The 15,359-nt window shown below is 44.4% G+C and overlaps 1 protein-coding gene across 1 annotated transcript in view; it reads right to left on the bottom strand.

The window, feature by feature from the left end:
• The window catches only part of LOC126390601 (son of sevenless homolog 1-like), a 74,068-nt gene that overhangs the window by 21,264 nt on the left and 37,445 nt on the right, over nt 1-15,359 (bottom strand). Inside the window, exons 10-11 of the mRNA XM_050044982.1 lie at nt 3,877-4,538; nt 1,932-2,013 (exon numbers count right to left, since the gene is read on the bottom strand). Coding sequence (XP_049900939.1) covers nt 1,932-2,013; nt 3,877-4,538 — 744 coding nt within the window. The remainder of the gene's footprint in view (nt 1-1,931; nt 2,014-3,876; nt 4,539-15,359) is intronic.

Genomic DNA, 15,359 nt, shown 5'->3' with positions numbered 1-15,359 from the left:
ACTATCGCGGAGTTATCACGGTGGATTTACTGTAGCCTAGGCTACGAGGTTCTTGGGAGAGAAAAAAAAACCCTCTGCACTTAACGGCTGGATTGAAAACTTTCTCGAAAAGATTGTCCTGAGCCCACCGTAGATCGCCAAAAGAGTAAGCTTCTGATCACAATTTTCCCCATTAAGTTCCTTTGTGTGGTGTGCTGTGGTGCGGTGCGGTCTGCAGGGGAGAACAGAGTCTCTGCCGACAGAGAGATGATGGTGATTTGAGGGGGCGGCGGAGAGCCGGTTTCCTCTGCATTCACTTACATGACAACTTGACTTGAAAAAGAAGTCAATTTTCTGCTGCTGCCTCTTCCTTTTTGGCATCTCTGCCTCCTTCTTCTCTCTGTTGTGTGTCAGTGTTGTTCAATGTCAGCCATCGGTGAGTGACAAAAGCTCCGACTGACGTAACTTCAAATTTCGCGGGCCGGAGGCCGGTCGCAGACAACAGTCTGTGATTGGGTGAATGTCCGTTCAATTTGACCAATGCCTTTTCATGCAGCATAAGGGGGGGTGAGGTGCGCTCCATTTTTGTATGCTGGTGCACTGCCAGGGTGGGCAAATGGGTTTACCTTTGGAAAATGTGTGGGGGGTGAAAATGTGGGGGGGATGAAATCATCTTGCTGTAAAAGTGGGGGTGTCAAAACACCCCCATCCCCCATGGGTGCGACGCCCCTGGACAGAGGGTCAGAGGGTTTGAGGACAGAGGGTCAGAGGACAGAGGGTCAGAGGACAGAGGGTCTGAGGACAGAGGGTCTGAGGATAGAGGGTCCGAGGACAGAGGGTCAGAGGACAGAGGGTCCGAGGACAGAGGGTCAGAGGACAGAGGGTCAGAGGACAGAGGGTCCGAGGACAGAGAACAGAGGGTCTCAGAGGACAGAGGGTCCGAGGACAGAGAACAGAGGGTCTGAGGACAGAGGGTCTGAGGACAGAGGGTCAGAGGACAGAGGGTCAGAGGACAGAGGGTCCGAGGACAGAGAACAGACGGTCTGAGGACAGAGGGTCTGAGGACAGAGGGTCTGAGGACAGAGGGTCCGAGGACAGAGGGTCTGAGGACAGAGGGTCTGAGGACAGAGAACAGAGGGTCTGAGGACAGAGGGTCTGAGGACAGAGGGTCAGAGGTAGGGCTGTCAACGAATATTCTAAATTCGAATTTAAAAAAAAAAAAAGGACCTTCAAATGTGAAAATTGATATTCGATTGTGGAGAAAAAAAAACACCACCGCAGCTGTGCTCTTTGCGAGTGGGCATTGGCATCAGACGCACATTTCTCCACGCTGGTCGACAAGCGGTTCTGCTCCCAGCTGTTGTCTCCGTCAACTGGCTTGACACATTCGCTCGCGGCTCGTGCAGAAAATAGACCAGACGCCGAAACGATCGCTGCAGGGAACGAGCCGGTCACGGTCCAGCGCTTCGAGGCTATTCGCAGCGCTTCCGCGGGCGGTGTGGCCATGGGTCAGAGAGGGGGGGCGAGCGAGAGGTCCGCGGTCGTTTATAACGTAATGTTATAGATAATTGTTTTATGTGTTTTAATGTGTAGGTATGTAAATGTTTTCAAAGACCTTTATGTTGAAATAAAAATACCTAAAAGTAGTTATGTTTCCTTGTATTAATACATATACAAGTATGTTTCCTTGTATTAGTTTGCCCTCTTGTGGACATAAAGCGAAAAAAAAAATTTCAAATGGTTCAAACCTATGAGTTATTTTTAGAAGGAATATTCGAATGTCATTTTTGAGCAATTTTGACAGAGGGTCTGAGGACAGAGGGTCTGAGGACAGAGGATCAGAGGACAGAGGGACTTCGTGTGCTGTGAAAGCCTCTGAGGCTGACTGTAATTTGTAATGTTGGACTTTATAAATAAAGCTGGGGACAGAGTGAAGGTTGGACGTGTCTCACCTGTCCATGAGCAGGTCCAGCAGCTCCTGAGGTTTACAGAACGATCTGTAAGTCGTCAGAAACGTTCGCACAAAGTTTGGATCTGAGGGAGGAAACACACCATTGACATGTCATTAATAAACGTCTCATTAGCCCTCTGTCCGTCCTCTAAAGACGTCTGCTCTCATTAACCTGTCTCATGGCCTTTCTACCCATCATGCAGCAGTGCTCAGTCTGACTCAGCCTCAGCAGGACTCTGATTGGTCACATGGTCCGGCCTCACTGCCAGGGGCTCAGAATATTACCAAGAATCTCCGGCACCGTGACCTCTGAGACGAGAGATTTACTTTGTCCCAAAATAGCATCATTCTTTCAAAATCAGAGCTCAGTAAAGCTCTTTTCTTTTAAAATAAGAGTTCATAAAGATCTTTTCTTTCAAAATAAGAGCTCATTAAAGATCTGTTCTTTCAAAATAAGAGCTCATTAAAGATCTTTTCTTTCAAAATAAGAGCTCATTAAAGATCTTTTCTTTCAAAATAAGAGTTAATTGAAGATCTTTTCTTTCAAAATAAGAGCTCATTAAAGATCTGCCATATGGACAGTCAATAAAAGTCTGAGGTGACGTCTCCAAATGTCTTGATTAGTCCGTCAAACAGTCCACACAGACACAAACTGAGGCGTCACAGCTGCTCGACGTTTCAGCTCGATGTCGTCTGGACTCAACAACTGATCAATAACCGATCAGAGAGACAAATCAATAACGAAAAGAACTGTTGGTTTCAGGACACTTGGACACCTGCAGGCGTGACGGCAGACTGTCGACCTGCTGCTCTGTCTTACAGAGGATGTGATGTCATGATGATATCACAGCTTTGATTTAAAGCTCATCAGGATCAAACTAATGATTAATGTAGTCAATCAATAATCACTTAACGTCTTGTTGATCAATGAACTGATTGATCAACAACTTGTTGCTTCACTGAACAGCTGATGTTTTTAGTTGGTTTCCATCAAACACCTTCCAAACCAGCAGTAAGCCTTCAGACATGGTACCTAGACCCTCGGTCTGTTAAGACAGTCCTCTTAAATGTGGGCGGGGTTGTTGTCACTCACTGCTCCGTCCAGCACTCGCTGTATTTCCTCATCAGTGGTGACACAGATGGAAGTCTGCACCTGGTTTATCGTCCACAGAACGAGGCTGCACGCCCACATTTTCAGAACAAAATAGAACAGGCTGCAGTGAGAGTCTCTCTCCATGGGATATTTAAAAATAGCAGCTTTGTGCATTTAGTCCTTCTCAGGCAAGCTCAGGGGTTTAGTGTTGCTGTAGCCCACAGGAAGTGAGGATTAGAATATATGACCTTCACATAATCCGCTCCAAATTAATCTATATTTTTAAAGTCATTACTAAAAGTGTGTGTCATATAAAAACTAAAGTGATGGTCAAAGTTGTCACAGTGAAATTTAAGGTGTGCTGATGGATTCACGTCATCAACTCATGCATTGAGTAACATTACAAGTTAACGTTCCACCTTAAAAGTTGCCGGCAGTCGGCCCAGTGAATGAAGTTATTTTTTCTCTTTCATTTTATAGTTGTAGTTTACTGATGTATGAACAGAGGTTACATAAAACCAGAGTGAGCGTCCTCTACTGACCAATCAGACTGCAGGGTTTCTAGCTCCACCTTTTAGTACCAGATCTGTGTGCTAGGTACCCCAACAGAGGGGGAACCAAACATGGGGACGCTAAGGAACGCTTCTGTTGGGACCATCCACAACTGTAGTGTTTCAAACAGGAAGTGGGAATGTGTCAAACTGTTGATAGATTTAAGACAGTAAAAAGATTAACAAACATAAAACTGAGATATGAACACCGCTGTGTGTTTGTCAGTGTTTGTTTGGGACATTCTCAAGTGCCTCAAGCACTTGGGGTTTTCATTTAAACCTGTAACATCATCTTGTCTCACCTGCGTACATGTGGAAGGTGAGCCTCTCAATCAGTTTCAGGACCGTCCCTGCTTTGATGATGGGGATCCCGGACTTGGACTGGACGTTCTCCTCGAACACGACGTTCTCCTCGGAGTCCGGCTCGGCAAAGCGGTACACCTCGGCTCCCGGCAGCCTCATCTGCTCCTCCTTCTCCTCCTGCAGCATGGCCGAGTCCAGCATTCGCTCCAGCGTGCTGCGGTACTGCAGCGAGATCAACGCCGCCATCCAGCCATTCTTCTCTTCAGCAGACTTGGCGGCGAACACCACGCTGTTCCCGTCCTTCAGGATGATCTCGAAGGCGTGCCGGTACTCGCCCTCCTTGTCGTCCTTATCGTTGATCTGGACTTTGCGCATGAAGAACTTCTCTTTCAGTCGGTACTCTGCGGTGGAGCTGGCACCCGGCAGCCGCGGCGGGCCGTGGTTGGACTTGCAGCAGATCATCAGGCCATCGAACAGGAATATGTGGCGCTCGTGTTTGGCGCCCACACGGGTCAGTGTTCCCTCCATGATGAACTCATTGCAGCACTGGCCGATGTCCTTCCCCTCCCAGCCATCGATGTTCTTCTGGATCTCGTTCATCTTCTTGATGGCCAGATGTTTCCCCTTCATCTGCTGGCTGTAGAAACGACACGCCGACTCACTGCCACCACAGAAGAAGACAAAGAGAAGAAGTCAGAGTTAACGAGGAAACTGATTAGAGCTGATCAGAGGTCAGTAAAGACGGAGGTGTTGGTACTACGATCCGAGCTCTGTCACTTTAAATTACAGAAACAGTTCACCACCAGCTGTTCCCCAAAATTCTGCGGCCAAACATCCTAAATAACAACAGGCTAACACATCTGCTAACATCTGCTAACAACAGCTAACACATGCTTACACCTGCTAACACATGTTAACACCCTAAGAACTGCAAACACCAGCTTAGACATGCGGACACTTGCTAACACCTGCTTACACTTGCTAACACATGCTAACACCTGCTTACACATGCAAACACCTGCTTACTCCTGCTAACATCTGCTATCACCTGCTAACACATGCAAACACCTGCTTACACCTGCTAACATCTGCTATCACCTGCTAACACATCCTAACACCTGCTTACACCTGCTAACACATCCTAACACCTGCTTACACCTGCTAACACATGCAAACACCTGCTAACATCTGCTAACACATGCAAACACCTGCTTACACCTGCTATCACCTGTTAACACTTGCTAACACATGCTAACTCCCGCTAACACTTGCTAACACATGCTAACAGTCGCTCTGACAGGTGAGTCTGATTAAACAGCATCATAACTACAGGGACGGTCACAGTAAAATGTGACGTTGGATCACATGACACAGTGACAGATGAATCAGAATCAGAATCTTTATTGTCATTGTACAAGTACAACAAAATTGCATGCATTCCCATTCAGTGCAAAAGCGTGTTGTTAACATGCTGACTGTCAGCTCAGTGTTCACTTCACACCTGGACCCTATTTCAGAAAGCAGGATCAGTGAAAACTCTGAGTTTGTTCAGCCTGAGATGAGGGAAACTGACTTTTCCGTTTCACAAAGCCGGCTCAGTGTAACCCTGAGTCAGTTACTATGGCAACATACTCTGTAAAGCTAACCTGCTGAGTCACAGGTTTGCTTCGTGTCAGCCTGAGGCTGAGCGTGTAGCAGGAAGTAGAAACATGGCGTGTCCTTTAGTGAATGAAGTGGTGGAGGAGTGTCTATATGAAAGATACTGTTTGACCTCACACTCTATCATTTATCTAACAATCTGTTCCACCCACATATATCACATATTACACATCCTGGATTTACATTATCATCACAGCACATTTTATGCATTGTCCTTTGATTCTTTTCTTTATAACATCAGAGACACTGAACACATCAGAGAGACAGCGGTTTGTCGGCCCGTAAGAAAAGTGTCTCTGGCTCTGAAAAGACTTTGGACCCTTGTGGTTTTCCCTGGACATAAATCACAATCCATTATTATAGTAATTACCACGGAGCATCAGTGGCTCAGTGGATGGAGCGGACGCCCCGTGATCAGACGCAGCGGCCGCGGGTTCAAACCCAGCCTGCTGTCCTGTGCTACATGTCGTTCCCTCTCTCCCCATAACGTTATGCTGTCCTGACATTAAAAGCAACAAAAGCCCAAAAATAATGTTTAAAAAAAGAACTGCAGGTTTGTCAGTGTTAATGAGAAATGAATCTACATGGATACATGATGCAGTGATTCATGAATACTTTTCATATATTCAAAGACTCCGCGGTGTAACTGGCTCACTGATGGGACTCAACATCCCATAATAGCTCCATGTGAGAATAAAGAAGATTACATGAAGTCATTTCACAGCAGTTAATATACTCAGAGCTGTTTGAGCTAATTCTGATCAGCTGTTCTGTTTCTCAGCTCAGGCTCAGTCACGTACAGTCAACGTACTGAGGGATAATATCGGCATGTCGTCGGTATCGGCCAACAAGCCGACATGACAAACCACTGCTTTTAATATGGAGTCAGAGGTGGACAGTGTTTAACATGTGTGTGTCTGAGATCTGTAAGTGACCGCTGAGAGAACACGGGTCTAGGGTTGGGATCCGGATCTGGTTCTTTTTTGGAACCGGGTCCAAAGTTCCGGTTCCAGAACCGGTTCCATCACATTTGGAGTAACGGTTCCTGCAAACGGTTCCTAGATGGTAAAAAAAAAACAAAAAAAAACGTCACATGCATTTCCATTAGAGTGCGGCACGGGCCACATATTTCTGTCCGAACCCGACCGAGCCCGACATTATTTAATTACTAAAGCACTGAGTTTGTGTCACACAGTTGTTTTGGTTACAGGCTACTTAACAGGCCAGGCGTGCACCGTGGGTGCTCCGCGGAGAGGGAGACCTCCGTGTTTGAGACGGGAGCGGGCGGCGGGAGGTCCGAGGCTTACAGCGAGAGGAGAGGGAGAAATATAACAAAATAAGATAAAATAGGAGAAACCTGTCTCCCTCTTTTATTTAACTTTCAGCGTTTAATCAAGGTGGAGGCTGGCGGCGGGAGGTCCGAGGCTTCCAACGAGGGGAGCGGTAGAAACAAACAGCCAATGTGTGTGTGTGTTGTGTTCAGGTGTTGTCACGTAAATAACAGTGGCCAAGCATGAATGCATATAAGTATTTTTTATTACATTGCTGTGGTTAATTTGAGGTAATAGTGTTACTGTAGAAATCAGAGAATCACTTTTTGTTGTTATATATTCTCAGGGAGATGATACAAGCTCTAAATCTGAAATACACACCACACACAAATGTGTATTTTCATCTAATCGTGCTGTGCAACAGTTAGAATAAAGTTTTTGTATTTGTATGACTGCATTTGTGTTTATTATATACTTGTTTAAGTATAGCAAGTATAATGAATATAATGTAGGAATCGTTAAGGAATCGGAATCGTTAAAATCCTAACGAGTCCCCACCCTACACGGGTCATTTTAAATGTTTGTTCTATGTATATAACAAACACTGACAATATACACACACATATATACACACATAAACATGTATATATATATATATATATATATATGTCTATGTGTGTATACATATGTGTGTGTGTGTGTGTGTGTGTGTGTGTGTGTGTTCAGACTGTGTTTCTGCTGTTTCAGAATAAAAGCCTTCTACTCATGATGATGAAGATGGTGAAGATGATGATGATGATGATGATGACGAAGACCCTGACAGATGCGTTTACTGTCAAACAGTTACGTGTGACGTGTCAGAGCTTCATTAAAGACACAGTGTGCAGGAATGTCTCCCATCTAACGTTGAAATCATATATTGCAGTCAAACACATAGCGCACTCTAGCGCCTCACTGTTTCAAACGTGTTTTGCAACTACGGTAGCTGCTGTGTACCAAAAAGCTATGATAACATTGATGAAACCATGTCATCCGATACTTCATGGAGTATTCTTCTTCTTTTTTTTTTTCATTTCAACTTTATTGCAAAGATACAAAGATACGGATTACAGGGAGTTTAAGGGAAGCATGAAATCAACAATAATCTGTATAGCACATTTAAACAGGAAATAAATTAACGAGCCAGGGGTACATTACATTATACAAAAACATCAAAAAACTTAAAGCCATTAATTGTTCTCACAGCCTTTTTGTTCGTCGAGCTAGAGAGCCCTCTCACATACCGTTCGATCTCCTTCAGGAAAACAACAAAACAGGGTTTACCACAACTGAATTTACACTTATGGATATTCATGGAGTATTCATTCAGGCTGCTACACAGACACACGCGACGTGAGTTGACGAACCCCCTCCTCACCATGCTGGCTGTGTTTACAACGTAGGACTGTTGGGGCGGCTGTGAATCTGAAGAAACCAATCACGTCTTGTCTTTTGACAACTGACAAGTGGCTCAACCTCACACACCTCATCCCTCTCCTCACATCACTGCGCCGCTGCCAGCACCGCTACTACCCCGGCACTACTGCAGCATAACAAAAGCCATGTTTCCATCAGCCTGCTTAGATGCGCATCTAGAAGTATCGCATCTGAAAATTATGATGGAAACGCCAAAATTCAAATTCAAATCCCCTGATTCGCACAAACTAAAATACGCTCGCTTTAGCCAGGTTTTGGTTGATTCGAAAAAATGTTGATTCACAAAACGGGGGATGGAAACAGTTATGTTAAAATTAAGTCTGACGTAGCGCACCTCTCTCCATGGTGATATCCACACTCCGGGTCGGGAAGGCGGTAATGCATTTACAAGCTGGTTGCGAACCGCTAGAAAACGTAGAAGAAGAAGAATGCGAGACTTGTTTTGTTTCCGGTTCTGCGGAAAACTCGCGCAAGTTCATAATTTTCACCAAAGTCTGTACATTTAATGGAAACACACAGGATTCGTATTTCTTTTAATGCGCATTTCCCAATGATTCGAATCACTTTTGGATGGAAACATAGCTAAAGTCCCACTCTTTGAGCATAATGCAGGATCATGCATGTGCAACATCACGGTAGACAGAATCCTCATCGCCAAGAAAGCGCAAAAGGGAATCAAAAAGGCAACGTGAGCGGGGAATTCATAAAACGAGGGTCAACATTGGGGTAGCCTTTCCCAGATGGAGAGAGCTGCTGAAGGAGAAAGGTAATGCAATCACAGATAACAGCAGCTAACAGATAGCAGCTGCGCTAACAGTGGTCAGCAGCACCACTAACAGCGGCTAACAGCTAACAGCGGCGCAGTGATACTAGAAGAGGGATGAGGTGTGTGAGGTTGAGCCACTTGTCCCTGTTAGCTGTTAGCCATTGTTAGCTAACAGCGGCGCTGGCCTGTGATTGCATTATCTTTCTCCTTCAGCAGGTCATTTAGAACTGAAGAAGCTTCTTGGATGAGAGGCGAAACGTCTTCAAGTAACGCAAGCAAGTCCAGTTTCCTACGATATAGCACTTACGATTACCATGACCTCGATGACTGAGAATCTTCACTGACAAGAGGTCTATACCTTGTCCTTTTATGAAACTAACTAAAGAGCCTTATGTTATTTATCTTATGTCATTTCTGTCTCTACATGGTCGCACGTTTACAATTCTCCTCTGCTCTCTGTATCGCACACGGCGGAGTTTCGCCCCGATTAAAATAATCGATTCATTCGATTAAAATCGATTTTCACTGGAATGACCCGATATCGATTCGTAAAATCCGAGATCGATCTTTTAATATACGCTTTTTCCCACAGATGTGTGAAGCTTTAACCCCGTTAATCTCGCCGGTCATAAACAAGCCGCAGTGCTGAGTCATGAACGACCGTAGTGTTGAGAAACTCCGACGTTACTGGCTCTTTTATCTGTAACTGTTAGCTTACTGTTTTACATTTGCACACATTGCAATAAAACCACCTCAAGGAAAAAGTCAATACTTTATCAGTACAGCTGATCAGCAACATGTAAACATGTAGAGAATATTTCAGTCTGCTCTGTCCGCAGTCTGTCATCCACCGCCGCTGACATCATGTTATAAACAAGCACAGAGGCTTTACAGCTAACAGCTAACTGTTACTAACAAGCTGAAACAACAACACATGTTGATGTCTGACGGTTCAGCTCAGTTTGTCTCATATCTTAACACTGACCTGTGGTCATGTGACCTGTGGTCACTCATGTGACCTGTGGTCATGTGACATGCAGGCAGTGAGTCTCCTCAGCAGCAGGACAGGAGGACTGATACTGACTGATGTCTGTGTTCTTTTTTCTTTCTAAACTTGATTTATTTTATTGACATTTTATTTTGTTTCCAGTGAGATATTAAGTTTATATCGTGACTGCTGTTTTAATCTTACTGTTGCTGCTCTAGAAACATTTAGTTATAAAATATTCAGTTCTATTCCTGTTGTGATTTTATTCTTTTTAAAAAATAATTCCATGTAAATGTTACACTGCAAGTTCTCTGAGAATCTCTGAAACATACGAGAAAAAACTGGTATTGTGACTGAAAAATCTCCAGTCGAATAGAATCGGAACTCAAATCGAATTGGGACCCCTTGAATCGAAATGGAATCGATTCAGGAAATCAGTGGCGATACCCAGCCCTAGCGCGCGCACGCACGCGCGCGCACACACACACACACACACACACACACACTCACACACACGTGCACGCACACACAGACACGTGCACGCACACTAGAGATGTAACGATATGGAAAATTTGATATCTTGATTATAGTGACCAAATTATCATGGTAAACGATAATATCACGATATTTTTTCAAACGCTGTAAAATGTCCAAAAAATAGATACATTGAAATAACTTCACTAAATCTTGTAACTTCCTTATCATACCAAAATGTTAACAGCCAAAATCTTATATTAAAATGAAACTTTCACATTAAAGGGGCAAGGGATTGGCACAGCAACAGAAAGATTTATTTTAAATGAACAAAATATGTAAACACATTACAGGAGCAAAGCTTATTTGTCTGGTGCATTTTAACAGTCAGCAAAATATGTAAACAATTTATATATTAATTATTTATTTATTAGCACGAGAGGAAAAATATATATAAAACAAAACAATGCAAGAGTAGAACAAAAGACATACAATATATAGAATAGATATCACAAATGTGCAGGAGAAACCAAAAAAACCCTAAGGGCAATGGTCATCATTACACAGAATAATTCACACATTAGAAGTGTGCATGTGAGTCAGAGGATTACCTGTATGAGAAAAGGAGTGCATGCTCTCGGTCAAAGGTTAACACGGCAGCGTTTTATGTTGTTTCCTTGAGCTTATGTCGAGAAAGCATAACTGGCCGTCTATATCGATTCTAGCTCGCCATACAATAACCATAATCACAGTGATTCAATCATAGTTGATCTCAATTAGCGTTACGTTACGTCGGTTTATATTCTGTCGGCTCCGCTCAGTGTTTTCAGCTCCGTTTCGTTTTGAAACACTTAACGTTAGCAACATAGCTGCTAATACGGCTATTAGCTACTCAGCTAGTATTAGCTCCTAAGTGTCTTAAACGAAAACGGAAAACCTAGTCGCCGTTTAGGAGGACAGATACGGCTCAAATGTCCCGTATACGTCGAGAGTTACACATTATGACAATCTTAGTAAAACCGAAGTCCCTCACACAATAACTGACGTTTGCATAGCCTAACTTGCATTGGCTGTAAAGCTGTGGATGATGGTCATGGAGATGAGCCAGCAGATTTGTAGTGTTGCTACCCTTCACAGCAACTTTCTTTCTGCATGTTCTGCACACAGGATAGTTGTCCTCCACCAGCTGTCCCTCGCCATTCTTCAGAAACCCAAAGTACGCCCAGACCTCAGACTCTGTGCGTTTAGTTGGGGGGAAAATGTCCTGAGTGCCGCTATCACCAACTTCCGCCATGCTTTCATTCTTTGTGTTTACACATGCTACGCATTCACGCAGCGCCTGCATCGCAAGACTTGAATGAGGCTGTTATTACATGTCCTGATAATCCACCGCGATAATGCAATTAATTTAAACATAAATGGTAATTCTTACCGTGTAAAAATTAACCGAAATTTACCATAATATCGGTAATCGTTACATCCCTAACGCACACACAGGTGAGCACACTCCTACCAGCGGGCAGAGAGCGCACGTCGATAAATACGTCGCGTCAACCACCTAAAAAGCAGACAAAACTATCAGTGTTTTTTTAAACGCTCCCAGAGTGGTGAAGATGGTGAAGAAGAAATGCTCCGATGTTTAGTTCAATGTACAGTTCAAATTGTTCACTTGTTATATTGACTGCTGTCATTAAAAGAAACACATCAACACCCTGACCCCCCCAAAGCTGTAACCCTAGGGCAAACACTGAGTGAGAACCTCACAGAACCTCAGAGAACCAGCTGTGTTCACAATGAAAATACACACGGACTGTTCCTTTAATTTACAGCCAGCTGAGACCAGCTCACTAATCAGTTTACAGCCTAAACCCCTCAAGTATGTTACCACTGTTTCACAACAACCTCCATCCACCTCCGTCAGACTCTATCTACCTCCGTCAGACTCCATCTACCTCCATCAGACTCTACATCTAAGAGACTCCATCAGCCTCCACCAACATCTAATCAACCTGCTGCTCAAATACAAAGAAAGAAAGATGTCACCTACGTCCTCATATCCACCTGCCAATCATCCAACCATCTGTCCTCTCCTTCTTTGTCTCCTTCTTCGTCTCCTCCTTTCCTTCCTCCTCTTCTTGTGATGCGAGTGGAATAAAGTTTAGACTTTATTAAACAGACAGCAGCAGTATTTTTCCTCTCTGGTTCTTTTCTTTCTAACAGAGAACAATAAGCAGCAGCACAGCTCCGCCCACATCCTGACGAAACTTCCCTCTAACAACACCACCCTGACCCCCTCCTCCTCCTCCTCCTGGTCTATTTCTGTCCGGAGGGAAACAGGGAGGATGGGAGGAGTCGGCCACACTGGACTCATGTGTTCACCTCTTATTGTTGAACACATTCAGTCTTTCAGTCATGTTTCAACATGTCAGAACATCGTTTCACTGACTGCAAATGTTTCCTGCCAGCGGACGACACGGATCCTCACAAAGAACCACGACAACCTCCTCACCCACCCAATGGGTGCCTCAACAGCACGGTTTACTCCACCACTCCTGGAGTTTGTAAAGAAGGATCAAAGTTAGCCGACCGAGAGCACATGGAGCCTGTTAGTCTGTTTGCATGTCAGCCTGTTAGCTTAGCTCCATATTAACAGGATCAGTGTCCAGTGATGTTCAAACTAATTTTTTCAGTTTTGAAACTTTTTTTGTTCCCGACAGATAGAGGTGCAAAGATGTGGGCAGTGTATACAGGAGGGTGGAGCTCCGACCCACCTGGGGCTGGACAGGTGTGTACAGGTGTGAACAGGTGTGTATAGATGTCTACATGTGTGTACAGATGTCTACAGGTGTGTACAGGTGTGTGCAGGTGTGTACAGGTGTGTGCAGGTGTGTACAGGTGTTTATAGATGTCTACAGGTGTGTGCAGGTGTGTACAGATGTCTACAGGTGTGCAGGTGTGTACAGATGTCTACAGGTGTGCAGGTGTGTAGAGGTGTTTATAGATGTCTACAGGTGTGTGCAGGTGTGTGCAGGTGTGTACAGGTGTGTACAGATGTTAACTTTAGGCAACGAGTCTCAAGCCCAACCCATAACCACCACCATCGGCCACACACCAGATTTGGTTTTCACTCTTGGCCTGACCACTCCCACTCTGACTGTTGAGGAGTTAGGGATCTCGTATCACCTGTGCATTAAGTTTTTCACTATACTTCATTCAGATCCTAAACCTCAACTACCTGCCTCATACTCCCGTATAATATCCTCCTCCACAGCCAGACAGTTTACTGAGGCATATACTGTATAACCTCTTCTTCATCCCAGAACTCTGAGGCCCCTCTTTCTTCCTCCCTGCACACAGAGGAATTAATCTCCCAGTTCAACTCAACCTGTGTCGACATCCGGGACTCTGTTGCTCCACTCAAACTCAGAAAATCCAAAAATAATAATAATAATAATAATTACCCCTTGCTTAACGACAACAACATACGTGCTCTCAGGCAATCATGCAGAAAGAAAATGGAAAAAGGACAAGCTGCAAATCTCCTCTGTGATCCTAAGAAACCACTTACACAAATATCAGGAAGCAGTCAAGTCGACAAGAACCAAATATTTCTCAAATTTCTGTGACATAGCCGTCTCCCTGGCCTGTTCCTCCAAACTGGACTACTTCCAACCCATCTCTCTACCCACCCTTACACACACCGTCACCAGCATGAAACCAGCAACCTGCACTCATCATTCCCACTGCTCTCCTGAAGGACGTCCTTGACATCACTGGTCCAACCATCCTCTCCATCATCAACAGCTTCATCATCACCGGTACCGTCCCAACCTGCTTCAAGCATGCAGTTGTCCAGCCCCTCGTAAAGAAACCAAACACGGATCCCACACTGCCCAATAACTACAGACCTATTTCTAAACTCCCAATTCTGTCAAAGGTTCTTGAAAAGGTCATCCTCAACCAGTTTCTGCCCTACCTACATCATAACTACATCTTGGAAAAGTTTCAGTCTGGTTTTAAGGCTAATCATAGCACAGAATCCGCTCTGTTAAAAATCCACAACGACCTGCTCCTCTCCATTGACTCCGGTAACTGTGCCATCCTCATCCTCCTCCACCTCAGTGCTGCATTCAATACAGTGGACCATAATATATTAATAGACCATAGCAGTGCCATTAATTCCACGGCGCTGGAATTAATGGCACTGCCCTGAACTGGTTCACATCCTACCTCAACAATAGAACCTTCTCCGTAAACATAGGCACACTCTCCTCTCCCCCAGCTACTCTCTCCTGCGGAGTCCCACAAGGTTCAATCCTAGGTCCCATTCTTTTCTCCATCTACATGCTTCCCCTCGGTCAAATCATTCAAAAATATGACATCTCTTTCCACTGTTATGCTGACGACACCCAGCTTTATCTTCCCCTCAAACCAAACAACCAATCCAAACTCACCAATATCTTCAACTGCATCAGTGAAATAAAGTCTTGGATGGCAGTCAACTTCCTTCAACTAAGCAAAGCTAAATCCGAAATTATTCTCTCTGGCCCCTCTGACAACATCAACCTGATATCCAACAGTCTTGGCAACCTGTCCACTCTTATCAAACCTCACGTCAAAAACCTTGGTGTCATTTTCGATTCTGCACTCAAGTTTGATAAACAGGTCAACTCAAATTCAGAATGCAGCAGCACGTGTACTAACAGGAACTAAGAAACGAGATCATATTTCTCCTGTTTTAGCTTCTCTGCACTGGCTCCCTGTAAAATCCAGAATTGAATTTAAAATCCTACTGTTAACTTATAAAGCTCTAAATGGTCAAGCTCCGTCATATCTTAGAGAGCTCAT

The sequence above is a fragment of the Epinephelus moara genome, chromosome 5, assembly GCF_006386435.1.
Source record: "Epinephelus moara isolate mb chromosome 5, YSFRI_EMoa_1.0, whole genome shotgun sequence".
In the NCBI taxonomy this organism is placed as follows: Eukaryota; Metazoa; Chordata; class Actinopteri; order Perciformes; family Serranidae; genus Epinephelus; species Epinephelus moara.
This window is presented reverse-complemented; position numbering and strand designations above follow the sequence as displayed.